The sequence below is a fragment of the Equus caballus genome, chromosome 23, assembly GCF_041296265.1.
Source record: "Equus caballus isolate H_3958 breed thoroughbred chromosome 23, TB-T2T, whole genome shotgun sequence".
NCBI lineage: Eukaryota > Metazoa > Chordata > Mammalia > Perissodactyla > Equidae > Equus > Equus caballus.
This window is the reverse complement of record NC_091706.1, coordinates 35,926,578-35,952,760: the sequence shown is the minus strand read 5'-3', so window position 1 is coordinate 35,952,760 and position 26,183 is coordinate 35,926,578. Positions and strand designations below refer to the sequence as shown.

The window sequence follows — 26,183 nt, the reverse complement described above, 5'->3', positions numbered from 1 at the left end:
ATGGTCTCTTTGTTCCCATTGACCTTCAAATCTACAAAATCTACATCCTCCTCCAAGAAGATCTTTTTCGTTCAAACTTTTTCATTTTTTTAAATAAAAAAATTGAAGTTAAGGGGCCGGCCCTGTGGCCGAGTGGTTAAGTTTGCACGCTCTGCTTCGGCCACCCAGGGTTTTGCCGGTTCGAGTCCTGGATGCAGACATGGCGCTGCTCGTCGGGCCATGCTGGGGCGGCGTCCCGCATGCCACAGCCGGAAGGACCCACAACTAAAAATACACAACTATGTACCAGGGAACTTTAGGGAGAAAAAGGCAGAATAAAATCTTAAAAAGAAAAAATTGAAGTTAATGTATCCACAGAAAACACACAAATTGTGAGCATACTGCTTGATAAATGATCACAAAGTGAACAGAACAGTGTAGCTACCTCAAGGCTAAGCAGCAGATGCTTCCCACGGGCTCACCCGCCCTCCTCAGGCTTCCTCCAGGGATCTCCTCCCCCTCCCCTAATGGTAGCACACTCTTGACTTCCAACACCATACTTCAGTTGTTTACACTCATTCATTCCACTAGCAGCTATCAGCCAGGCCCCAGAAGTGCTCAGTCCTGGCAGGCGATGTTACAAACCCAAGCATGAAAGGCGATCTAGCGATCCTCCTGTCAGCGGACTGGCTTCTCTGCGGGGGGGCGGGGGTGTGTGTGACATATTTTAAACAGGGTTGAGGGGGTCAACTCTCAGGGGACTTGACCTAATTAATGCGCATTGTCTTTATACCTGTTTATTTAAGCACATTCAGTGGTTTCATAACAGAGCAGATGGGGTCATAGCCAGAATCTTTGCTGCTTGACACATGAGAAATAAGTGGCCTGCCCAGCTGGCACTTGGTCTCCCACACAACATTTACCTGGCGTTGAGCTGCCTGACACCACTGGTGGCAAAGCTGCACCTGCCCACCTGCGGCTTGGGTATTTTCTCTTCCTCTCCATCATACAACCTCACCCTTTCAGGTGGTTCTAGGGCTGGGCAAACTGGATCTTTCCGGTTGGGGAATGGGGAACAAGTGCAAAACTTATTTTGGCTCAAATACAAGATTGTCATTTGGTCTTAGGAATGTTTCTCATGCAGGTTCCATTATCTGAAAATTAGGGATATAGTTCCCATCTCCTTGCCTGAAAAAGCATCAAAGGTGTCAGTGGAGAGGCAGTGGGCAGCTGCTTTCCTAAAATGCCAGCTCCTCCCCGGATGTCCTCAAAATCAGGCATATCTGTACAAGCGTGCGTCCATAGAAATGGTATTCTGCTTTCCAGCTTCTCTACAAAATCCTTGCCAGAATCCAGGCCAGGCATCTCAGGGACACCGTGCTGACTCCATCTTTCACACGGCTGACTGTGACTTTCGCAATTCTTCCCGGTAGGAAAAGGCCAGTGACTCGGGCAGGGAGAGAGTGCGAGTGTGTGCAGCTCTGGAACACTGGGACCGATGGAGCAGTCACATCCTTTCGCGGTAATCATCTTCAGCAAAATGGACTTGAAATATCTTTTTATAATCAGCTGGCCTCTAAATTATAGCCATGCTGAGTAAGACCAGAGTAAACATGTGATTAGTGATTTCCTTATGGCAGAAAGCAGAATTAAATACTCTGGCTAAGGCCCAGGGCTTGAAAAGAATTCTGCTTTCAGTAAAAAAGAAAACAGAAAACTGTCTTTGTTCCAAAGCCAAAGCAACGGGTCATGGCCTTCTCCCTGTGTGGTAACAGTCCTGCTTCACGAGGAAGTGGGAAAGGAAGAGATTAACTTAGGAAAATGCTCCAAGAGCTGTCAGCCTGCTCAGCTGCTGTCACTCATGTCCTGACTCACCCCTCCTCCTGTCCCCTAAGCACAGAAGAATGGACCCGTGGCAGCCATGGTTCCTGGCTGACTCCTCCAGGAGGTGCAGAAATGCCACTGAACGTGGATCAACACCACACAAACTCTATGTTGCCTCTTTATACATCAAAGATCAAAGATCAAATGTCATTTTCTTGTTTTGTTATCGCTTTCCCCACCCCACCTAGCTCGTTTAGAAAAGAATGTATGGGTAGTGTCTCACAATTCGGGAGTAATAAAATTCTCAGTGTGTACCAAAGGCCACACTGAGAAACACCCAGAATGCTTGTTAAAGAGGCACCTTCCCAGACCCAAAGAATCAGAAAGCTCAGGGTGGGGCCCGGAATTTGCATTTCGCCAGCCACCAGCTCCCTCACTCAGTTCTTACACAGGTTGGGAAGGGGAAAGCGCACACAAAAGCATCATAAAAATAAAAATAACTCTGCTCACAGCAGGCCCCTTCCCAAAAAGGATTCATTAGGATTTAAAGAAAGGTTATGGTTAGTCTGCTCATGATTTCCTTCGAGGGAAAAATTGCAGTTTCTTACCTGATTCTACCTGCAAGTGTTATCACACATCTGCAGTTACTTTAGTCTCACAAAAGTCAGGGATACAATTGTTTTCATTGGAGCATCAACACCACACAGGTAAGGGCTCAACACTTCATTTATTTGGGACTAGTGCTAGACGGCATGCTCTTGGTCAGTTTTTCCAGAAGCAAGGCCCACCCACCCCTTAGTATGGTTTAGTCCAGTTAGTCACAATGGTGGCAGGACAAGTTGTCTGTGTTACTTCCTTACCATTAAAGTCTCAAAGTTCCCAGTGCTCTATTCCTTATGTCTTGGGGTGGATTCTGGCCTTCAGCTTCTAAATTTCCAGGGCAAAGTTTTCTGGGAAATTGGTGCTCTGTCATTTAAAGGTTTAGCGTTCTCTTCACTTAAGCTGGAAAATAAGATCAGGCGTCTCCAGCCTGTGCTGGCCTCACTTGGGACCCTTGCCCAAGCGTCCTGCCACAAATCCCTTTATGGTCTTGTGCCTCAATAAATCACAGCTGGACCAACAGGGAGAATCAGGCTGGTTTATGCAGTGTGCCAAGATCCAAAGATCAAAAGCATTCTGAGTGCCCAGTGTTAGCAGAGCGAGCAAGGCCCAAGCCCGCACACGGTACCCAGAAGTGAGACACTGAAGTGAGATCCTGAAGCAGACGTCCCTCCACAAGAACACAGGCCCTTGCTTTCTTTTTCAAAAGTTAGCACAAGAATCTGCAGGCAGCTTGCAGATGTAGGAATTCATTTTCTCACGTATCGACAATATTGATGCCTTCCTTTCTCAAATGGAACCACCAACATTACCAGGACCACAAACCTCCTGAGACGCAGCCCTCCTTGCTCAACAGGCATGGCATGCCATTAAGGGGCAGAAAGCTCACGGCCCCACTTCTCTTCAAACACAAACACTCCTCTGCTTTAATTTATTGCACTATTTGAGGTCTGAAGGAACTTGGGCTTGAATAACTATCTGAACTGAAATTTAGCCCAAATCCCAGAGCTGGCAGATCTGTCCTGGGAGGGAAAGAGACGCACACGACTCCAGGTAGCTGTGACCTCACTTTCACAGTTCATGGAAGAGGACGGCCTTTCTGCCCCAGACGCCCCTGGCGTAGTCCTGGGAGAGCGTCTGTGACTGCCCCAAGTTGGCCTGCGTTGCCAACCCTGCTTTTTCACAGCTCCTCCAAGTTCTTCTCTAAAAGATGCAAACCTCTGAGCCTGTGAAACAGGTTTCCCAGGGCAAGCATTGTGATGACGCACCTGTTGGAAAAATCTCTTCTCTGACCTCTTTCTCAAGCTCTGTAATGAGTGAATAAATGAAAGGAAGGAAGGAGAGGAAGAAAGGTTTAAGAAAGGCTCCATGATATTTCTCAATGCACCCGGCTCTCATAAACGGCCTTGGGTTAAAATTCACCACTAGCAACAGTGCCAAAACACCTAGTTTGCATTTTGGCTGCCATGCTTCTTCATTTTAATGGGATGGACTCAATCCTTTTTACTTTTTATTTTTTTTGAGGAAGATTAGCCCTGAGCTAACATCTGCCACCAATCCTCTTCTTTTTGCTGAGGAAGACTGGCCCTGAGCTAACATCCGTGCCCATCTTCCTCTACTTTACATGGGAGCGCCTGCCACAGCTTGGCTTGCCAAGCGCCGCATAGGTCCATGACCTGGATCCGAACCAGCAGACCCAGGCCACCAAAGTGGAGTGTGTGACCTTAACCGCTGTGCCACCCGGCTGGCACCCCCTTTTACTTTTTAAAAAGGACTTGAAAACAGGTGGTGCCGGGCCAGCACGCTGCAGTAAAAAGTCTGTCCGACTTCATCTCTCCTTTCTCATCACTACAGGTTACAACCTGTCACCCAGCAGTTACACCCAAACTTAGGATCAAGGACTTATATTTCTGCGCCCAAGAACAGTGAGCTCATCGGCTCCCCCAGGAGATTACCTGTCTGAGGAACTGTCTCCCTAATAAGGTCTTAAATTTCAGACTCATGACGGGCAGCCTGAGTAATGAGCAGAGCTGTGGAAACGGAGAAGCGCTCTCAGGAGATGTTCCTCTTGTCGGAGTGCAAGACCAGGAACCTGGGCACTCGCCCGCCCAGTGCAATCCATCCATGTCACCTCCTGCTGCCACTGCTGTAAGTTAGCAGGATGGGGGCAGACAGCTGTCAGAGATGAGGCGGGGACACGCAAAAGAGCTTAATGAAATTTTATTTTGAAAATATGGCAAGAGTCTAAGGCACTTCAAACATTTAAATACATATAAGACCAAAGTAAATGTGACATGGTATAAAGGAATCCATAAATATGTGGAGGACTAACTACACTATGCTTCTCTAGAGGCAAATACAGAGCCAATTCCTCTAACAATTCAACTTTGATCAATAGATACAGAGTTGTGCAATTATTAATAAAAATATGGTAATGTTACATATAGTTCTTCATGTCTTTAATTACTATGGAATATAAAAGTTGAAAATACTGTGTCAATTTTTTATAGACACCTTTTATATAAAAAGTCATATAATACATCCACCTAGATAAAAGCAACTGAAAAGATTTCCTTTTGTAAATTCTATACTTTCTGAGAGTTCCATCTTTTCTTTTTAAGACAGAAACCTACCAATCCGGGCCCAAGTTACCAAGGATCAAAGTCATCTCAACTTCCTTACTTTAAAATAATAAAGACAAAAGAGAAATCAACAAAACCATCCTGGAAATGGAATTTTTGAAGAGCTTTCCAATGGTTCCACCTTTAGGAAATATAAATACTTGTGGAAAATTTTAAAAACACCGCTGGAATGAGAACCTGACACTTCTCAGCAGTGGGGCGTGGGGGGTGGGGGGTGGGGGTGGTTGAGAAGACGTCCACTCAGGTCAGGTTACAATTTCCTACAACTGTACATAACGGAGCAGAGACTCAACAGCAACAGAGACGGGGGTAAAGTGTGCCCCACCCAGAGGGCAGATGGCCAGAAGGGAGGCGGTGTGTGCCCAGCCGGGCCAGCAAATTCCTGCTGGCTCAACTTCTACTGTGACAGCTCCAGCCTTCAACCCTTGGTTTTCTGCCTTCTGTTTGCTGGTGAGTTCAGGCACAAAATGTATACATTCAGTATTTGTCACCCCCAACAAGAACAATTAGCAGCTTAATGTGGCATGTAAATGGACGGCTATTTGCATACAATCAGTCAAATGAACCTCGGTGGGTGGGGCCAGGAGATGTCTTCCTTCCAAGCCTGGGGGTGCCCTAGAGACCAGGAAAGGAAAAAACTGGGGGTTAGCAAGTGACCTCAGGCAGATGTGTCCTCTGTGACACATCTGTCCACCACAGCTGACAACCACCTGTGAGCTAGAGTGAGGAGAGCTGGAACCCAGGACACACGTCCACTAGCAGGAGCAGCTCTGGAGCCAGCTTGGCTCAGCAGTGCCACGTGCAGCTGTCCTTGGAAGTGGACTTGGGGACCACAGGTTGCTAGTCACTGTCTGCTTTAGGAAAATGCCAGGAACATGGTGCTGTGTATTCACGGGCTCAGGATGTGCGTTGGGATAATTCTGCCCAGAATAAATCCTTCATGGGAAGATGTGAGAGAGCAAGTCTCCTGAGCAAGCGGGAATTCAGTCTCTGCTGTGCTAACCACTAGCCCTCCTGGCCTTCTGCGAGGGGCAAAAACGCTAACTCTCAAGTTCCAGACTAGAACCTCCATTTTCGGAATCATCATCAAACCTGCATCTCCTGCCAACTCCCTGAGGAAGGGGGCCACCAGGCTGGAGGACGTCAGCCTGTTTACAGACGCCAAACGCACAGCACTGACCGGAGACTGGGCTTTTGCGAAGTTGACGTGGGCATAGAGAAGAACGGCGATGTCCTTGTGTCCTGCTTCCAGGGCTATGGAGAGCGCTGTGCTGCCATCCTGAAGATGAGACAAAAGGAACAAGCCACGTTGGGTTTCTGGAACTTCCAGACAGCCAAAAGGTAACAAAACAATACCCTCCAGCAATTGATAAGGTGCCCAAAATGCAGCCGTGTGTGCAGTCCTTAGGAAACTCTGCTGGACCTCTACATGCTAAGGATACAGGATGAATGAGGCATAACCCCCCCCTCACCAGGCTAAGGAAGTCACATCAAGAGGAGAATCATCATTGCCTTTGGCTCTGCCTCACATGGTTAGTGTGCAGGTCTGTATCCCACGGATCCTCAACAAACTCAGGCAGCCCAGGAAGAACACCTATTCACCCATCCTGCCGCCAGCAGGGGGCGGTAGGAGCAGAGGTGGGCAGAAACATCACTTGGTTTCTTTGTTTCTTATAAATACAAATGAGCAGGCAAGGACCATGGTGCATGCTTTGTAGCCCTGCAACTTGCCAAAGATCTCCTAACTTTCTTCTTGGGGAGGGAGCTGATCCTGCAGTCCGAGCCACCCCTGTAGAATGCTATGAGGAACATCTATGTCTGAGCACAGAATTCTGCTGGTTTGCAGAAATGTATCTTATGGAAATGCGAGAGGAGACACTAAATATGGGAAAGAAAAATTTTCAGTTGAATGTTTGGTTTCCATTAAATTGCAGGGACTTAGATAGATACAAAGGAGCATCAAGGCAAAAAACAGCACAACTTATTTCCTGTCTAGCTTCGGAATTAAGATGCCCTTCCGGTCCCTAGCAGCAGGAAACAATTGGTATGTGGTTGGAATCTTAGGGTTTTTCCCTCCCACTCTGTGAATTTGGGAGCTGCTTTCTTCCGGAGGCCGGCTGGATACCCTCCTGTTCCTTTCAGGATAAGGCAGCAGATAGTTAGCTGAGGTGACCAGGATTTCTGGACGTCAGTGTGGCTCTACAGCCTCTTATTACTATATCTACAAGCTGTTCCTTGCTGAAAGTAGAAGTCAAAGCAAATAATCAAAAATCCTGAGACACAAACTGTTTTTGAGGAACCATAAGCTGGAAACTCTGCCTCCGCTCCGGCTCCAGCGGAATGTGAGGGCATCTGGTAAACTGCAGCTCACGTGCCCCGTGGCCGCGGCTGCTGCTGCAGACACGAGGCAGGGCCCCATCCAGTTGACACCTGCATGGTTGGCTGTATCGGCTGGTTTGGTCCCACAGGGAGAAGTTTAGCGTAAAAGAGGATGTTTTCCCTTTAACTTTTTTGTGTTTTGAGCTGAAGGAAGCTCTGGTCCAAACCTGTGCTCCAAACAGATAAACGTGCAAAAACAGAACCAACCCAGGTGGACCTCTGTGACCTCTGGACCTTTGAACCATGTCATCATCCCAATGCTAAGTTCCTGTGCCTTGCCTGTCAGCACTGCTCCCCTTTGGCCTGGAGACATCCGGAAGCAGCAGCTTTCCTTAGAATGTTTCCCGGTCAAGGGGTTATCCGGGAATGGGGACAGCTTGGGAACTGGGAGAGGAGATTAGAGTGAGGATGCTGGGAATGGCCTGAGGAAGAGTGGGAAGATGGGCTTAAAGAAGCCAAGAGAGTCTGGATCCCCCAGTGGATGAAACGTCACAAGTTATTCACTGAGGGGCCCCAGGGAAGGGGACACCTGCCTTCATCTCACTGGGGGAGGAAGGTGATTCCCTGCAATATTAACTAATTTTAGTCACCCAACAACGCCAGCTTGTAATGACTAGTAATCCAGATTTCCAAAGGGACCGGGCACCTGGTCCTCTCTTCTTAGTGGACTGGGAAGTCGCCTACACTGAATCTGGTTCTGTACTATAAATGTGTTTATTCCCCTTAGTATGCTGGTTCTCGTACATGCCTATCACCTTCTTCCTGTAATGAATTTTGGGAGGACGCCTATTTATCTTTCTGCCTTTGGTTTTAGTTAATGGGAACATTACTTTGCACACAGGAAAGGCTGCCAAGCTGGCTCCTGAGGCGAGGTGGCCTGGATGACAACACAAACCCCCGAGGAGAATCAAAGAGGATTTGCTCTCTCTCCTTTGCCCTCACAGAGCTCCCTCCCTGTGTCCCTCCAGCCCTCTGCATGGAGGCCCAAAAGCAACAGCTTACGTTGTCCTCCAGGTGGCCGTTGCAGCCCGGCTGGGCCAGCAGCAGCTTGACGATCTCCACGTGCCCGTGCTCGCTGGCACACATGAGGGCAGTGGAACCCTCGTCGTCCTGGATGTTGACATCAGCCCCACAGGCCAGCAGGCCCTTCACCATGTCTATCCGCCCATGACTGACCGCCAGCATGAGGGCTGTCTGCCCCGCCTGCAGAAGAAATGAAGGGGACTTCAGAGGAACGTACTGGGCTGGCAGGGTGTGGTCTGTACTGGGGCTGAGCTGGCAGGAAGGGGAAGAGGGAGTGTGATGACAGAGGGGAAAAAGTGGATGATGGCAGGCAAGGAGAAACTAGTGTCTCATGAGCTATGAGCGAAGTAAGATCAAGTAATGAGTCAACTTTTCCCTTTAGCTTAGAGGATTGGTCTCATTATAGCAAGGAGCTGGGAAGTTCAAAAGATAGTCCAACTGTGCACATATCTGGACTAGCGGCCTCGGAGCCTGGCATGAAGACACCACAATCCGGAGATGGTCAGGAAGCAGTGGTCACCGGGTAGACCGTGGGGAGTCCAGTCTCTTATTTGCATGCTGCCCCACAGTTTACGTGCACGCTGCTCCAAACAGAGGCAATGCAAGGTAAAGGAGAGAGAAGTTTCCAGTGTGAAGTTTAAGCTAGTATTTCATGGGTGTGTTTGGTCCACAAGGAGCACCAGGCAGCCACGTGGACTCGGGGCTGGGCCATGAGTGAGTGCCGAGCGGTGGGAAGTGTGGCGTGGGCACCTGTGCGGGTCACAGCAGTGTGAGCATGAGCCCAGGAAGCAAGCGCAGTCACCTGGCTGGCTTTGGCGTTGACGTCCCCACAGCCAAAGAGTTCTTCTACAACCCGCATGTCTTTCTCTGCTTCCACGGCAGCCAGGGCTGCCAGCATGATGGGGGTGTAGCCCGCCTTGTTCTGGTGATCTACGTTACACACGTCTGCAAAGACAGGAGTCTCTTTAGGGAGAAGCCATCTCAAGGCAGCGGCTGTCCCTGTGAACTGAAAGGATGGTGTTTGGAAGAGCCCAGTAAAATGGCCTCAGACGCTCAAAGTCCCAGGTGACTCAGAAGGAGATGTGAGAGAGGTTTCCATACTGAACAAAGGAAAAAAATTTTTTTTCTATTTCGTGAGGCCAGAAGCAACAGCTGTGACAGTAAGCTTTCACGGCACCTCTTGTTTGCAACTGGTGGCTGACTGCAAGAGCCTAGAGGTCTGTAGGTGGTTCTAAGTAATGGTTACTTTGAAGAATAAACAGTAACGTGGGATCTAGGCATTAATCTGTGTTTAGGAAATCACTGTTTTGGAGTGAAGAAGGCAGTGAGAGCTACAAAGGAAAGAAGGATTTGTAAAGGCTTGTGTATGGAACACTGACTACGCCGTTACCCCCTGAGAACCCACTACTGAATCTGAGACCCGGAGCTCTCCTCTGACTTGTTTGGGGCCCTTAGAAGCAGAATCCCAATCACAAAAAACCCAGTTCTAGGAATTGTAGCTAGCCTGAGAGCAGACACAGTAAGTCCTCTAAGAAACTGCCAGGGACTAACAGACCCAATAAACCAGGCCTCTTCCATTCCTATAATTCTTAAGGAGTCTTTGGGGGCTAAATTATCCTCCAGGCATTTTTAAATTCCTTCAGCACTTTCTAATAAACTGAAAGGAACAAGAGTGCAGGAAAGAAGCTTTATGTGTGACCAAAAATAGTTAAAATGTTTAGGATGTTTCCGTCACAAGGAATGAGAAAAGAAAGTATCATGGAAACTTCCCTTGGGTTCTAAAGCAATGGCATCCTAGGGACATAATGGCAGGCGTGGTCTTTGAGGCTCCTCAGCATCTGTGATGTTCGGTTCTTCACAGATGCTGCCGTTTTCTAGATTCACAAACACACTTTATGGAGCCACAATCTCAGCCTATAATGGTGAGCAGGAAAAAGTTAAGAAACTCCAGGAAAGTGATTAACCGAAACCATCCAACAATGGATTTCAAATCATTTAATTTATCAAAATATCTTATCCACACAAATTTCCCAAGGAAAGATTAAATTGTTACTTTCAGGAGTAATCCTGAAGTGTTGTTGTCAGCTTTCCTGGGTATTATCTACTGCTCTGTTTAAACAATAACTTGGGCTGACAGTAGCACCAGCTCTGTTTATACTCTGGAAAGTCTGAAGGGAGGGAGGCTTGGAATTCCTTCCTCTAAGATGGAAGCAGTTTTATCCTAATATGGCCCCTAAATTGGGAACAAACAAACTTAGAAGAGAAAAAAGGATAACTCTGCTTGGTTTCTTCTCTGCATCAACCCAATATCCCCAAAACAGAGTAGAAAATCTTGGGCAGTTGGGTCAAGAAGCAGTATGGGAAAACCGGACAATTTTATTGCATATTCTAAATCAGATGTTCACATTGTGTTCTCATTAGATTGAGGCCCTGCGAATTCTGCATCAGCCGCACGCTAGAAGTAAAATACGTGCTTCAAAAATAAACAGGAGTGATCTGGAGACTGTACGTACCACTGGGCTGGCTCCATTTGAACAAACAGTGGAAAGCTCACTGTTTCTCAAGGGGCCCTTCTTTGTACCTCCCCCATCCCTTCACGTCTAATACATCCATTGGCTATATTCTGAGATGGCAAGTTCCAGTTATAAACAAGAATTTTCACTGTTCTCATTACTACGATTCAGATGTAAGAATAACACTTTTCTTGCTCTATGCTGATTCCGCAGTAACAGAGTATATTTTTGGCAGGAATGGTGATGATTCTGCTGTAATCTGTTACAGGGACTTTACTCGGTCCACATCTTGACTAGCCGCACACCTCTGCAAGACAACTGGATGGGGGTCATGGAGCAAGGACAAATCAGGCAGCCCACATCACAACGCTGTGACTGTGGCCCTGTGAGTAGCATTCTGCCCCCTGAGTGGGAACGCACCAAGCCTGTGTGATTCAGCTCAGGAGGGAATCTGAGTCATCCTGATTACCAGGGATATATGTACCCTGCTTGAATGCAGCTGAACTACAGCAAGAAGATTCTCAAAGCCTCTTTGCAAAACAGATTTGGAATCTGTGTCACCCAGGTTTGTTGAAACATCCAGCGTCCCATGAATGACTCAGGAACAATATTCTTGCCACATTGCTTTCCATCATGTGGAAAAGCAATGGAAAGGATTTGAGGATGCTCACAGAATTGCAGAGTGGATCAACTGGCTTCTTCGAGATGAGTCACAACCCAAGTGCTGTCAGAGAAGAGACCGGGACAGCCAACGTACCAGCGTCCAAGAGCAGCTTCACGATCTCAAAGTTGGAGTGGGACACGCTGTAATGGAGGGCCGTGTTGCCATTGCCATCGGCCATGTTGATGATGTGACGGAGGACGTCTGGGGAGATGGCCTCAAAAGCGGCTATGTAGTCCCCCACCATGGCTGGAATGGCTGACTTCTGACTGGACACGCGGAACCACTCGTGCTGGAGGGTGTTCAGACAGAATCTCTGCCAAAACACAGAGCGAGCGGCATCAGTCCTTCTATTAATAGACCTTTCTGAGTCCCAAGTGAAAGCGCGAGAAATCAGGCCTTTTATAGTCAAAGTGTAGGCAGTTAGAATTTGCTCTCAAAAACAATTAACGCAAACCCAGAACCCCCAGAGAAGCCTCGAACTCCAAACTGAAGCGTCCCTCCTGATTTTAAACCACATACATATTCTAACTTCTCTAAAAGAGGCCATACAGCACCGTGCAAGAGCTACACCACTGTGGCGGAAATTCTGGCTCTGCTATTTAAGAGCTGTATGTTCCTGGGGAAGATACTAATTCTGTGCCTCAGTTTCCTCATCTGCAAAATAGGTACATAAAAATACCTTTCTTTCACAGTGTTTGTGATGAGGACAAATGTGACACATGTAAAACAGGCTGGTTCCATTTATTATCAAACTATTAATATGTAGTTAGCTGGCCTTGCAAATGATTTTCATAGTAATCAGGATAGAAGAAATGACTTAACACACATTTAATTATGCTGCTTCCTTCCTATCCAGACCAATCGCAACTCTTTCCACATCTCCACAGCACGAGGCTGGGAGACCATAAGTGGCTAGCCAATTCAATTCCTACTCCAATCCCAAACACAAATGTCTGACCACGGAAAGGGAATAAAAGCAGGTCTGAAACGAATTATGCTTCTCGTTAGGATCATCTGCATCTGGTCAACAGCCCCACTCGCCTTCCCTTAGGCTGTGGACCACGAGCATGGCATTTGTTTCATGGGTGAGCAAGTCAAACTTGGACCACAGGAAGTTCAGTGTAGACTGGGCATAGCTGGCGCTGGCGATGGGGATAACTATAATACTTTTTTCTTGAGCCCTCTGTTATATGAATTTACCATTCGTTTGTGCTCTGCTTACTCTTGAAAAGTTCAAAAATAAGTCAAAGAAAGATGGAAAGCCTATGTCAAAAGCAACAGAACCCAAGAAATCCTCTTTCTATGGAAAAGGTGGGGTTGGAATTATAGTTTCCATCTCTATCTTCCTGCTACAGATTATTCAAGTTTTAGCCCATTCAATCATAATTTGGGTCACCTGATGAAATCTTGGCCGGGGAAACAATTCATCTAATTTTTTCAGATTTCTATTTCTCTGGAGTGTTCACAGACAAGAAAGGGAGATTATGTCGTCTGGGTGTCCTAACTCTGTTACTGCCAAACATGCAGTATCCTGATACAGTTATATGTCACTGGCACTGTGATCATTCACATGTCCACTACTTTTCACAGCACAATACTTGAAACACTTTTTCACTCAACGAATATTCAATTAACAAAAAATGTACTCATCATGTGGCATGGGACTGACAACACGCTTGGCAGTCCAGGGCCACAGAAATGTCAAATTCTCCCCGAGGACCACATAACCTAGTATTTTGAGCACAGTAGGAGAAAAAGTATATTATGGATACAAAACCTGGGGTCTGAAAGCACCAGTTTTAAGCTCAGGTTTAACCTAGTTGGAAATATTATCACTGCAGTGACGTTTCATGGTTTTACTATTTGTGACCAAGGTACAAGACAGGCATTTAGTTTATACTGACGGAGTTCAACATGGCGTTCTACGCTCCCCCTTGGCCAGGAATTTTATTTAGTATTTCCTTCTGTAAACATCACTGCCATGCTCCTTTTTCAGCACACTAATTGAATGTCAAGACTCAGCTGGCTCTGATAAATTTAGGTTTCCATAGCAATACAAACAAAGATGAGAAGATGCCACATAATAAGGTAATATGATTTCATTGGGATAAACAAAACACAGACCAGTACTCAAGATAGGTATAATCTAGTCCCAGCAATAACTAGTAGCTACCACTCTAGACAAGACTTGTACTCTTTAGGGGCTTAGTTAAACCAAGATGGACCAGAACAGATGGCCTCATGGGCATGTGCGCCCACTCACTTCTCATGCCGGTAACAGTCATCAACAATTCTTGTTCAGATTGTGTTTGTTGTCTAAGAGGAAAACTTTGCCATTCTGGTGTTAGATAACTCCTTAAGTTCCTTCTAGTCCTAACATTTTTGTTTCATAATTCTATAATTTGTGAGACTTAAAAAATCAACTTTCTCGGGGCTGGCCCTGTGGCCGAGTGGTTAAGTTCGCGCGCTCCGCTGCAGGCAGCCCAGTGTTTCGTTGGTTCGAATCCTGGGCGCGGTCATGGCACTGCTCACCAAGCCACGCTGAGGCAGCGTCCCACATGCCACAACTAGAAGGACCCACAACGAAGAATATACAACTATGTACCAGGGGGCTTTGGGGAGAAAAAGGAAAAAAATAAAATCTTTAAAAAAAAAAAAAAAAATCAAGTTTCTCACTAGCTGTTGACTTACGTTATTCAGCATAAAACTTCACATTAAGTCGACTGCTAATCTGCAAAAGATTCAAATGCACACTTCTGTCTAAAGTAACATGAGATGCTACATTTTCTCAACGCAATGAATAGGGCTGTCAACCAGAGGGTTGCTCTGACCTAGGAAAGAAGCTGCATGTCAAAACTTCACCAACGTGTGAGAGAGCCACATACTTGGCAGTGGCATCAGATTCACCATCACCATAGAAATATTTGTCCTATGTTGTGCCATTCACGCTCACTAAAGCAACCATCAGCCTCTTTGGTGTCTGCTCCCGAATCTCTCAAACTGAGAAGATGACAAGTGCAGTTATTTCTAGGTTTAAAAATAGTGGCCGCCTGCATTCCACATCAGAACATAATATGCAGTTTCATAATTGAAAGGAATGCTGACCTTGGCCCAGATAGGTTTCTTTTAAAAACATGTGCTAACTTAAAAAAAAAAAAATTCTGGGATTCTGTTCCCTGGATCACAAAGTTCTGAAGGCAGAAGCAGAACTTGTAGAAAGGTGACAACTGACTGCAATTAGCCCTCCCTTCCATGTGCAAGTATATGCCTTGCAGACGCTCCACCCCCAAGGAAAGTAGAGGCTGGGGAGAGGGTATGGGAAGCAGGGCCTGAAGGAAACGTTCCCAGAGTGATCCAGTGAGCAGGGCAGCACGATGCCCACTCTGCCCACACATGCTAGAAATGGTTTAGGGGGAGAGGCATGCAGGTAACAGCTCAGGGGGCAGGCGAGGGATGCTTTGTCACCACTTGGGCACTTTGTACAGACCGGGGACAGTGTCTGTAGGTCAGACTCACCATATCCTTGCTGGTCAAAGCTTTGGGGTCATTTATATTATTTTTCAGTAAGTTGCATGCAGACAACATCTTTTCACTTAATTCATACCTAAAAGGGAAAAATAAAATAAAAGAAAGAGGGCTCATGATTGGCCACAAAAGGAAAGGCCTTTTTATCTCAAACTCTATATAACCCTTTAAAAAACAAGAGCCCCTCAGTCGACTTCGCTGGGTTGTGGTGGTGCAAGGCGCTTGCCTGGGACAGTCTGGGCATCCAAGGACGGAGGCCACCATACAGAGCCAAGGCCACCAGCCAGACCCCAGGTCTTCTCAGGAGGCAAGCTTTTGGCTTCACCAGTTTGGCCTTTATGACATTATGGAATAAGATTTGGAGACTTTTTGCTCCTTTTGTTCCAAGTTCTTAAAAATATTTTTACTCTTAAGGAGTTGAAAAGGTCTGAATTACCACATACTTATTATGCTGATCAGTAAACCACACATCTGAACTCACATTTGGTGATTCAGGAAGTGTTTGCTGAACACACAGGAAAATATAAAATTAAAAATCAGATGACAAATGGTATATAAATTATATCTCAATCAAGCTGTTAAAAAAAGCCAGATGACAAGAGATTGAGCCATTTGAAAATAACTGGAAATATAAACTGAAAACACTTACCTTGTGTTAATGCAGTTAGACTTTCACTTGCCAAATTAAATAGAGGTAAGTTTTCTGAAATGTTCTATTTATGCTTCACAGAGTGAAAAACCATATTGAAATTCCTATCTGATCTATTCTCTCCTGTTTTATAAAGCATCAATTCCACATTTGCTAATGGTCTTTAAAATTTACTACATTTTTAGGTACAGGTTTCAGCCAACCAGAGTGTTTATTTGATATTTCAGCTGCTGTTTATGATAATCCAAAATCCATTCTCGTGCTGTTCCCAATCGCTCAGCGAGCAACAAATTATAGATGTGTCACTGATTACATCATCTTTACAGTAAATGGAATTTTGGGTTGAGGCCAAAAGACTGTTCCTCTCACACACAATGATCCTGTAATAACAGTACTGACACCCATATCAGGATAAATGGCTACGGATAAAATCTGAAACCTTAAAAGAAATGCACTAGTCACAAAAAAATTCCAATATGTCTTTAAATATAAGGTGGATGTTCAAACAGTGGAAACTTTAGTGGTACTCAGTAGTTCTGTGGATGGTGGCTCCACATATAAAATTAGATAGCAAATAAACTTAAAAAAATCAAAGGTGACTAGCTATCAAGCCATTCTCTTTGCTACCATAAGAGATCTAGGAGTTATCACCTTCTGCACTTGCATTTATTAGTATCACGGCAAGATGGACGTACCTCTGAGGAACAGATAAAGCTCAGCTTTCCTTTGGAGACGGGAAAGACCAAACAATTAGACTCAACTGCAAAATCTCCTAACTGGCCAATTCTATTGCCAAAGCACGTTAACTGTGGGAAGGGAGAGGGGAGGGGAAGGGAGTGTACCACACCTCTCTCTGATTTCCACCTTCTCAGGTTCACATTCTTGAACCTGCATTTCATCTTCCACCCTGGTGGACTTGAAACCTTCAACATTAACTGCATGGTGCCCTTCCGCCATTCCCCGAGTGTCTTCATCCTCCTCTTCCTCCTCCTCTTCCTCAGGAGGGTACTCAATGGCATCACACTCGTCATCTGACTCGGAAGAAGAGCTTTCATCTGAGCTGGAATCATCACTTGAAGTTGTTTCATACCTAGGTGGCAATTGGGAGTTCAGGAGATGCAAGGGGTGCCCATAGAGACCCAGTGACAGAAATTTCTATGAAGGGAAGCTGCTACCTGATTCCAGAAATTTCGCCAGTGGTTTTAGATCCTGCACTTAGAAGTTCAAAGTCAAGTCTATTTAAAAAAGCCTAGTAAGCCTGGTGGTTTTGAATGAGTTCTGACTTAAAAGGGATAACCTGGGTTGCCAACTAGTATCATACACTATTTGTAGGAAAAAAATGATATATACATATATAGCACCTCTGGCTTAGTATAAATCAAAGGAAACTTATTTTATGGAAACCAGGTCTGCAGCTGTTCATTTTTCCCTTCCTTTTCTCCTTCCCCTTTCACTCCTATTTTGCTTTATTAATTCTCCCAGCGTCAAGGTGCACAGATTATGTACGTAACCACCAGCTCCTCAGGTACACGTCCAAAACCTGGGCCACATCACCTAATAAGCTTTTAAAGATTTGGAAAATAGGCACCCTCAAGTTAAATGTTGGTGGTACACTTTACTATAAATATCATTTCAACTAACTTGGCACTATTGCATTCTTGTCCAGGCCATGTATCAATTAACACATTAATTGCTTTGGTTCAATTGTAGGAGGACAAACAGGCTTAACTATTTATGCGGGCCAGTTAGAAGAGAAGGACTAAATGACTCATAAACATTCTATTTAGAAAGCAAAGCACCGATGACACGGCTAGGGTAGTCTTCGGGTGAAAGACTCTATAATTTTGTTTGTAAACATGGAGAGCTGAGCAAAACAACCCTTTTTGAAGGAGTGGCTGACTCTCACTGGCCCATGGCGTGATGCTCAGTCTCTTTCTGGGGGTTTCTGAGTTCTGATACAGGTAAGCACAAGTTGTCCAACAGTGCAAGAAACCTGCTGCTTTTGTTGAAGACTATTTTTTTTTTTCAGATCAGAGGTGTGAAGACGTAAATCACTCAGCTTCATCAGGTATCCTTTCAAGAGTGACATATCCTTAAAGACAGCAAGAAGAGGAGAGAAGAGAAGCCCTGAGGAGGGAATCTTCCATCACCAAGATGTGGCAGCATCCCAGACTAGGCACCTTTAAATACAACTTGAGTAGGCAGGAGGCACAGGAGACAGACAGACCATGTATAAACGCTAGTACCACCATCTTTCCTTACCCTCCATTAATGCCAACAAATTGAAGATTCTTTTTGGCTCCGTTTGAATCTTTGTTACCATCTTTCTTCTTCATGATGGACTTCAGTGTACTTTCATTATTTGTACATACTGTGAAAAAGTGAATCAAGGTGATAAAAATTAATATAATTCATACCCTTACAAGTTAAGTGAATAGGTAATCTTTCTTCATGTACATTTTTTCCCCTCATTCATGTAAATATAGATCTTGGCATGTATAAATGAGAAACTTGCACAAAATCCATTGGAAAATTGTGTGCATGCAAAGAAAATAATTCAAAGTTCCATTCATAACGCTAAGTGGAAAAAATCTCCATTAGTACTTCCAGACATAACAAAAGCAGTGACAATCAGCATCTGTATCTGGCTTTGTTGTTTAGAAAGTGATGTCGTGTCTCATTTGATCCTCAAAAACCATTTAGGCACTAAAATAGGGGTTATTATTCTTTTTCTGCAGTTGAGATAACCTGGAAAAAATTTATGCCTGCCAGACTGTGAAAAGAGCGAAATGCTATTTAAAATATTTCATAATTCACAAAATTGGATGAGTTTTCTGAAGGGGACTGCATGGCTCTTTCTTCAGCAATCTTAAGGACATTCTAGGCCTACCTTCCTAACAAGTGGATACTAGTCCTTCCAGGTCAGTTTATAAGGCACACCGACATTAGACTGGCATGTGGTAAGGCTGGCCCCAGAAGCCTGATGCTGAGAAGGACTGTGAGTGAGAAGCGTTACCGTAGAGGCCGGAGGCGATCTGGTCGTCTGTCAGGTTCACTGGAGACAGCGTGCCTTCCTGAGCGAGGAAGGCATCCTGGCTGCCAATGGGCCTCTCGTCTGCGGTCCCCACCTCTCGCTCATGCTGGGATGTCTGTGTGTTCAACAGTCCTCCTGACTGAAGGCTTCCACACTTACAGGTGTATTCCAAATTATTTCCTGTCAGGAGGGAGAAGGGTGTAGAAGTTTGTGATGCTAACATCAAACAGGATGGGCTAAATGGTTAAAAAAAAAAAAAGATTCTTGCAACCCATCATCTTCTCAAGTGCTTTCCCTGTTTTCTTTTTGCATAAATGGTATGACTATCCAAGCCACCCAAACTCAAACCCCCAAGGCCTCTGGACTCAATCCTTTTTATTGCCACATCTGGATCTGCCAACACTTGTCATCCTAACTCCACAGTGCCTCTTCTTTTCTCTCTGTTCTGGCTGCCACCATCTAGCCTTGACTGGGCCACTGGCGTAGCATCCTGACAGTCCTGCTTCCGTCATCCTCCGTCCTCTTGCACACTGCTACAAGAGCAACAGAGTAATACTCCCACTCAGCTCAAATCCCATCATCACTCCAGCTAAAGCAACATCTGAGCAAACCTACAAAGCTCCCCACCGCTCAGGAAATGTGGTCCACACTGCTTAGCCAGATATTCTAGACCACCCATAACCTGGCACCAACTTCTTAGCTCTCCAACTTTATTTCCCACTACGCCTGTGGTCCTTTTTTTGGGACGGGGACTGCATCCCAGCAGATGGAACTACTCCCGAGGTAGAGTGAGGGTCTCATTTTCCTGTCAGCACACCTCAGCGTATGCTCTTCTTCCATTGGAATGCTTCCTCCTCCCACCTTCACACGGTCAAACTCTCCCATCACCTCCCCTCACAGCCTTCCCTGATCTCCCTAACTCCAAATATCTCCCCTGTCTCGAACTCTCAGGGCCCATCTTTCAGACCCTCTTACAGGATCTCTAACACAAGGACTAGATGATTCGTATGACTGTCTTTGACTCCCTGCTAGCCTGTAAACGTTTTGAGGGCACCAAACACTTCTGATCAACTTTGTTTCTCTCACTACATCTACTAGATTGCTTGTACATATGTTACATACTTAATATTTGTTCACTGACCGAAGCAGAACAATTGGCTTAAGTAATATTACATAATTAATGTATTTAGGTCTATCATAGAATTTTCAATGTGGCTGACATGTAATATGTTTAGAATAGATGGTTAAATGAGAAAAGCAGATAATAAAATTCCATGTACAATATGAACTGATTAAAACACATTAATATACATATATTTACATAGAAAAGTTATCTGGAAGCTATGGTGATTTTACTTTTCCCTGTTTTTCCCATTTTTTTCTATTATGAATACTGTGTTCAAAATCACTTTTTAAAAAATAAAAAAATTCTTTGACTTAGCAATTTGATTGCTAGAAATTTTATAAGGATGTACAAAAAGATATAGAGGGGCCCAGCAGTGTAGTGGTTAAGTTCTCACGCTCCGCTTCAGCAGCCCAGGGTTGACAGGTTTCTACCCCGGGCACGGACCTACACACCACTCATCAAGCCATGCTGTGGCAGCGTCCCACATACAAAATAGAGGAAGATTGACACAGATGTTAGCTCAGGGCCAATCTTCCTCACACACACACACACACACAAAACATATAGAAGGATGTTCATTGTTTCCATGTGTAAAACAGTAAGAAGAGGCAGTTATCACAACCCGCCGATAAGAAACCGGTGAACTCATACACTGCTGGTGGGAATGCAAACTGGTGCAGCCACCATGGAAAACAGTATGGAGATTCCTCAAAAAATTAAAAATAGAACTACCATACGATCCAGCCATTCCACTACTGGGTATCTATCCAAAAAGCTTGAAGTCAGCAATTCCAAAAGTCCTATGCACCCCAATGTTCATTGCAGCATTATTTACAATAGCCAAGACATGGAAGCAACCTAAGTGCCCATCAACAGATGAATGGATAAAGAAGTTGTGGTATATATATACAATGGAATACTACTCAGCTGCAAAACAGAACAAAATCACCCCATTTGCAACAACATGGATGGACCTTGAGGGAATTATGTTAAGTGAAATAAGCCAGTTAGAGAAGGATAATCTCGGTATGACTCCACTCATATGAGGAATTTAAAAATGTGGACAAAGAGAACAGATTAGTGGCTACCAGGGGAAAGGTGGGGTGGGGGGTGGGCACAAAGGGTGAAGGGGTGCACCTACAACACGAATGACAAACATTAATGTACAACTGAAATCACACAAGATTGTAACCTATCATTAACTCAATAAAAAAAAAACTGGTGAAATAAGTTCTGGTACATTTATACAAAGGAATTCTATGCATCCATTAAAAATGTTAATATAGGTGGATATTCATTAACATAGAAAGATGTGTTATGATGTGTTACTGAGTTTTAAAAACAGGTTATAAAATAGTACAGAGAGAATAAACCTATTTTGGCAAATAATTATATTTATATGTATACATATTAGAAAAACTCTGGAAGGATATACAATAAAACTGCTTAACACTGCTTTTTCTAAGGCTAAAGAATTATATGTTGTTATAATTTTTTTCTTCTGTCTCTATTATTTCCTAATTTATGCATTATAAACATAAGTTACTAATATAAATAAAAATTTAAGACTACCTACAATAATGTCATGTGATAAGAATCTTATCACAACTTTCTCTCTTTAAAAGTAAAGCTTTGAAATCCCTTAGATCCTTAGAAGAAATTTAAGTACTGATTGTATTTTGAAGCAATCAGAAGAAAAAGCACTATGATAGACTCTAACACTGTTCCCTTCAAACTCCATTGTTCATAAGAATCATCTAGGGTATTTGTTAAAATGCAGATTCCCAGGCACGTGGGGCCAGAAACTCATTCTGTGGATCTGGGACAGGGGCCCAGTGATGGGCATTTCTGACATCTCCCACTGACCCACCCACAAGAGACTCTGATGCAGGTGGCCCACTTTGGAAACTACTGGTTTAAAACAATGGCATTCTAATAAAAGGCAGAAGGAAGCAAAATGTTCAAAGTACTATTGGAGGGCTGTGCATTCAGCTCTCCAATATGCATCTCTCTCTCCTGAACACAGAGAGAATGAGAGGGGGGGGGGGGAGAGAGAGAGAGGGAGAGAGAGAGAGAGAGAGAGAGGGAGGGAGGGAGGGAGGGAGGGGTGGGTGAGAGAGAGAGAGAGAGGGAGGGAGGGAGGGAGGGAGGGGTGAGAGAGGGAGGGAGGGAGGGAGGGAGAGAGGGAGAGTGTGAGTGTGAGTGTGTGTGTGTGAGTGTGACTGTGAGAGAGAGAGTGTGTGCGTGTGTGTGTGTGTGGAGAAGACAGGTGGATTTGTGAAAGAATCAGTTGGGGAGCTCCCCATGCCTACAGCCAGAGGCAACCATTTCTCTTCACCAGGGCTTAGTTTTGTAAACCAGAGCTTTTCCAATCAAGGTCCAACCCCTCCAGTGGTCCTTCAGAGTGGCCACGTGACAATTACTCCTACCCCTGGGCTAGATTTAAATTGTTGTACAGGCCTGGAATTTCAGCCTCCTTCACCAGTTGAATTCTAACCATACTCTTTCTAAGGCTCAGCCTCAAATCTATTTCCTCTCCAGTGTTTTTCCTATGATACTATTCCACAGAGATCTCTTTTTCCCCTCATTGTCGGGCAGCACTTACTGTGCAGACCAAAATATACCCTGCCCTGTTTCCTTGGCTTCACGTGTGTGGTCTTGGTGAGAATGTGAGGTCCTTGAGTCCCTCCATGCTATGTTCTTATTTGGTGTCCTCTTCAGTGCTTAGAACAATGGCGGACAGTAGAAAGCCTTTAGTAAGTGCCTATGTAATTCAACTGAAAGTCACGGGGATTCTATTGAGGCTAACTAGCAAGGCAAAGACCATTAGATGCCAAACTAGTTCATTCGCTGAAATCAGAGGGAATTTGTCACCTTTATTGCCAGAAAATGTTTTTCAGATGGTATTGAAACTCTGGCTGCTCTTGAATGGCCCAGAAACAATTGTCTGACCTTGATAAGGACCCATCTAGTTACAGGGCACACATAAGATGACACGTGCCCCAGCATAAGACTCGGACAAGTTTTCCTGTGTTCCAGTAAAACACAGGAAAGGTGCAGCCCAGAACGCCAAAAATAAAGGGGCCGACAAAACCCAATGGTCTCCACCCTGGCTGCCCTTCAGAATCCCCGCGGTGGGGAAGGGGCTTTTAAAAATAAAGAGGCAGTAAAGCCTCTGCAGGTGGGCCCACGTAGCAGCATAGTTTTAAAAAGCTCCACAAGTGGTTCTGCTGTGCAGCCAGGCTTGAGAACCACGCAAGTAAGTCAACCAACAGAAAACCTGACTGCTGGAAATAAGAGGTTACACTTCCCCCTGGTTTCCATTCATCAACTTGGGCCACGTGAATTCTTAGGAATTACTGGCGGTTTAGTTAACAGCCCCAGACCACTAACGGTGGAAGTCCATGACCTACAGCAAATGCTCCCCAAACTAGATGGGCAAAAAAGAACAGGAGTGACTGCAAAGCACCTTCCAAATGCTGGCACTCTGACCTAGGCGCTCCAAACTCCTACCAGGGGGCAACGGTTTCCACAGGCACCACTGGGGAGCTGGTGAACGGAGTGGGCAACTGTGCAAAGTCTTCAGTCATTAACTCAAACTTACAACGGCCATAAATGCCAACAAAGCATGGGCCTCCTTTTACAAGCTGAGCAGATCTGTGATGACTAAAAGTGACAGAAAGCTCAGTGTTCTGGATAATAAAAGCAGCCTCGAAGCATGAACTCTGAAGTACACCTAGTGATTAATATATGGATAATGACAGTAGCTAAGGCAAACTATAATGAAAAATAAGTAACTTAAAATGAAAACTTGTTTTATGTTCTGCAGAAATGTTAAAAGCAAACTATTTGATAAGAAAAATAACGCAATGAAAAAGAGAGCTGGTGGAGTTTTAAAGAGATCACTTTCTCTAGTTTCCTCTGCGCCATTTATTCACAGAATGGGTATTAGTTGTTGGTATATAGCAATGTGTTTCTAACTTGGTTAGAAAGTTGATATTTAAAAATATATTAAAACGGATTTAAGAAGTTGCTCTGGGGGCCAGGCCCCGTGGCTGAGTGGTTAAGTTCGCATGCTCCGCTTTGGCGGCCCAGGGTTTCACCAGTTTGGATCCTGGGTGCGGACATGGTACTGCTCATCAGGCCACGCTGAGGTGGCGTCCCACATGCCACAACTAGAAGGACCCACAACTAAAACATACAACTATGTACTGGGGGGATTAGGGGAGAAAAAGCAGAAAAAAAAAAAAAAAAGATCGGCAACAGTTGTTAGCTCAAGTGCCAATCTTTAAAGTAAAAAAAAAGTTGCTCTGTTCACTGTTCTCCAACTGTTCTGGCATGCTAACTCATATTTTTATTTATAACGCCAAGTGCTTTCTGAAAACACAACTGTGAAGTGTGGCCAGCTAATTAACCACGTTATTGAGCCACATTTTCAGCTAGACATTCTGATTTGATTTTTAAAGAACATCTAGCTAACCTGTGAAGAAGAGGCAGAACTGAAATTTCTGAATCATTATGGAGGCCATTCAATCATTTAGATATTTTCCCAAAGTATAACTAAAAATTCAAAGGGATCTGAAATAATACTTCTAGTTTTTCCATAAAGCAAAGGGCTTGAGCAGGAATTCACTCTTTTCAGCCCACATGTTGGTTTGGGGAATAGACAGGAGAGATTATTCATGAGGGATCACTTTCTTTTTTGGTACATAGCACTTTTGGGGGAAAGTAAGTAGCTTTGATGGAGGAGAAAGGACAATCGCTTTCTGTTTCTAGGCTCACCTCTCAGAACTCTGCCTGGATGCCAATGCGTGTGGCCACCAACAGAAACTGGAGATAAAAAACTTAAATGTTCAGAGTTACAGTTTAATAATTTCCAGGGCCATTTAATATTTTCCTGAGAACATATTGGACAGCTGTCATGAAAGTATCTAAAAGTGGGTACTCAGAAATTAAAATGTTAGAGTGGATTAAGAATTAGGTTCTTCCTTACCATGACCCCACCCCCATTTAATTACACACCATCCTAAGACTTGACCCAGAAAACACACACTAAGAGGCTGCTTTAACTGAAGTTGGGTTGAATAGATGTACTTGGTGTTCTTCCAGATATAGCTAAGGTCCTCCTCGCCTCCCTAGACCTCAGAGGGCTTGGTTGCAGTTAAACTCTTTGAGCACTTTCTATTTGCATGTTATCTGGTGGCTAACATATACCACCATAGGTTATCACACAGATTTCTGGTATCCCTGTCTTGGCTTCCCAGTTGGATTGCAAGTTCTTTAACGTGTAGACCACTTTACAGTCATGTGCTGCATAATGACATTTCGATAAACGATGAAGTGCATATATGACAGAAGTCCCATAAGATTAGTATCATAAAGCCTAGGTGTGTAGTAGGCTATACCATCTAGGTTTGTGTAAATACTGTATGGAAGGAAGAAATTCTCCTCTACCCTTTTAGGTTCTTCTGTCTGGTCTAAGAATTAAATTGACATGAGACAGAATAACAGGACAAAAACAAAAGTTTAATAACGCATATACATGGGAGAAACCCAGGAAAACCGAGTAACTTGCCAAAATGGCTGAAGCCCTCACCTTAAATATCATCCTCAGCTAAAGACAAAAGAACATTTTGGGGATGGGGAGAGTCAGGGACTTCAAAGGGAAGGAAGGCAGTTCACAGGTAGGTGAAAAGGAGTAAAGGTTGGAAAACAAGTGTTTGGCCACACAGAAATAGAAGAACACAGAGGGGAGCCCAACAAAACAGGCTTTTCTAGGTTCCTCCTTGCCACCTAGTTCATTTTATGCTAAGGTGACAGCTTGCTTCCTGCAACAGGTTTTTTTTTATCTGACTTCTTTTAAGCAGTCAAGGGGGAGGTAACAAGAAAAACTTTCTGTTTTTTGTTTCTTAAAAATAATCAGCCTAGGGGCCGCCCCTGTGGCCAAGTTCATGTGCTCCGCCTCGGCAGGCCAGGGTTTCGCCAGTTCGAATCCTGGGCGCAGACATGGCACCGCTCATCAAGCCATGCTGAGGTGGCATACCACATGCCACAACTAGAAGGACCCACAACTAAAAATACACAACTATGTACCGGGGGGGAGCTTTGGGGAGAAAAAGAAAAGATAAAATCTTTAAAAAAAAAAAATAAAAAAAAATAATCAGCCTAAAATAATCCTCATGTTAAGGAGACATATTCCGGCGTGGCAAAATTTGTTTGTTTATG

At 44.6% G+C, this 26,183-nt stretch overlaps 1 protein-coding gene across 26 annotated transcripts in view; it reads right to left on the bottom strand.

Moving 5' to 3' along the window:
- Positions 1-4,607: 4,607 nt before the first annotated feature.
- Positions 4,608-26,183, bottom strand: part of KANK1 (KN motif and ankyrin repeat domains 1) — a 199,107-nt gene continuing 177,531 nt past the window's right edge. For 14 of the 26 annotated variants that reach the window (XM_023627263.2, XM_023627261.2, XM_070248451.1 and 11 more), the window contains 9 exons: positions 18,815-19,012; positions 18,061-18,169; positions 16,646-16,888; positions 15,141-15,228; positions 11,718-11,937; positions 9,250-9,392; positions 8,427-8,627; positions 6,226-6,324; positions 4,608-5,660 (listed from right to left, as the gene is read on the bottom strand). In XM_023627263.2, the coding sequence (XP_023483031.1) occupies positions 5,598-5,660; positions 6,226-6,324; positions 8,427-8,627; positions 9,250-9,392; positions 11,718-11,937; positions 15,141-15,228; positions 16,646-16,888; positions 18,061-18,169; positions 18,815-19,012 (1,364 nt within the window). In that variant the 3' untranslated portion in view covers positions 4,608-5,597. The remainder of the gene's footprint in view (positions 5,661-6,225; positions 6,325-8,426; positions 8,628-9,249; positions 9,393-11,717; positions 11,938-15,140; positions 15,229-16,645; positions 16,889-18,060; positions 18,170-18,814; positions 19,013-26,183) is intronic. The other 12 variants (XM_023627264.2, XM_070248454.1, XM_070248453.1 and 9 more) reach the window with 1 other exon arrangement.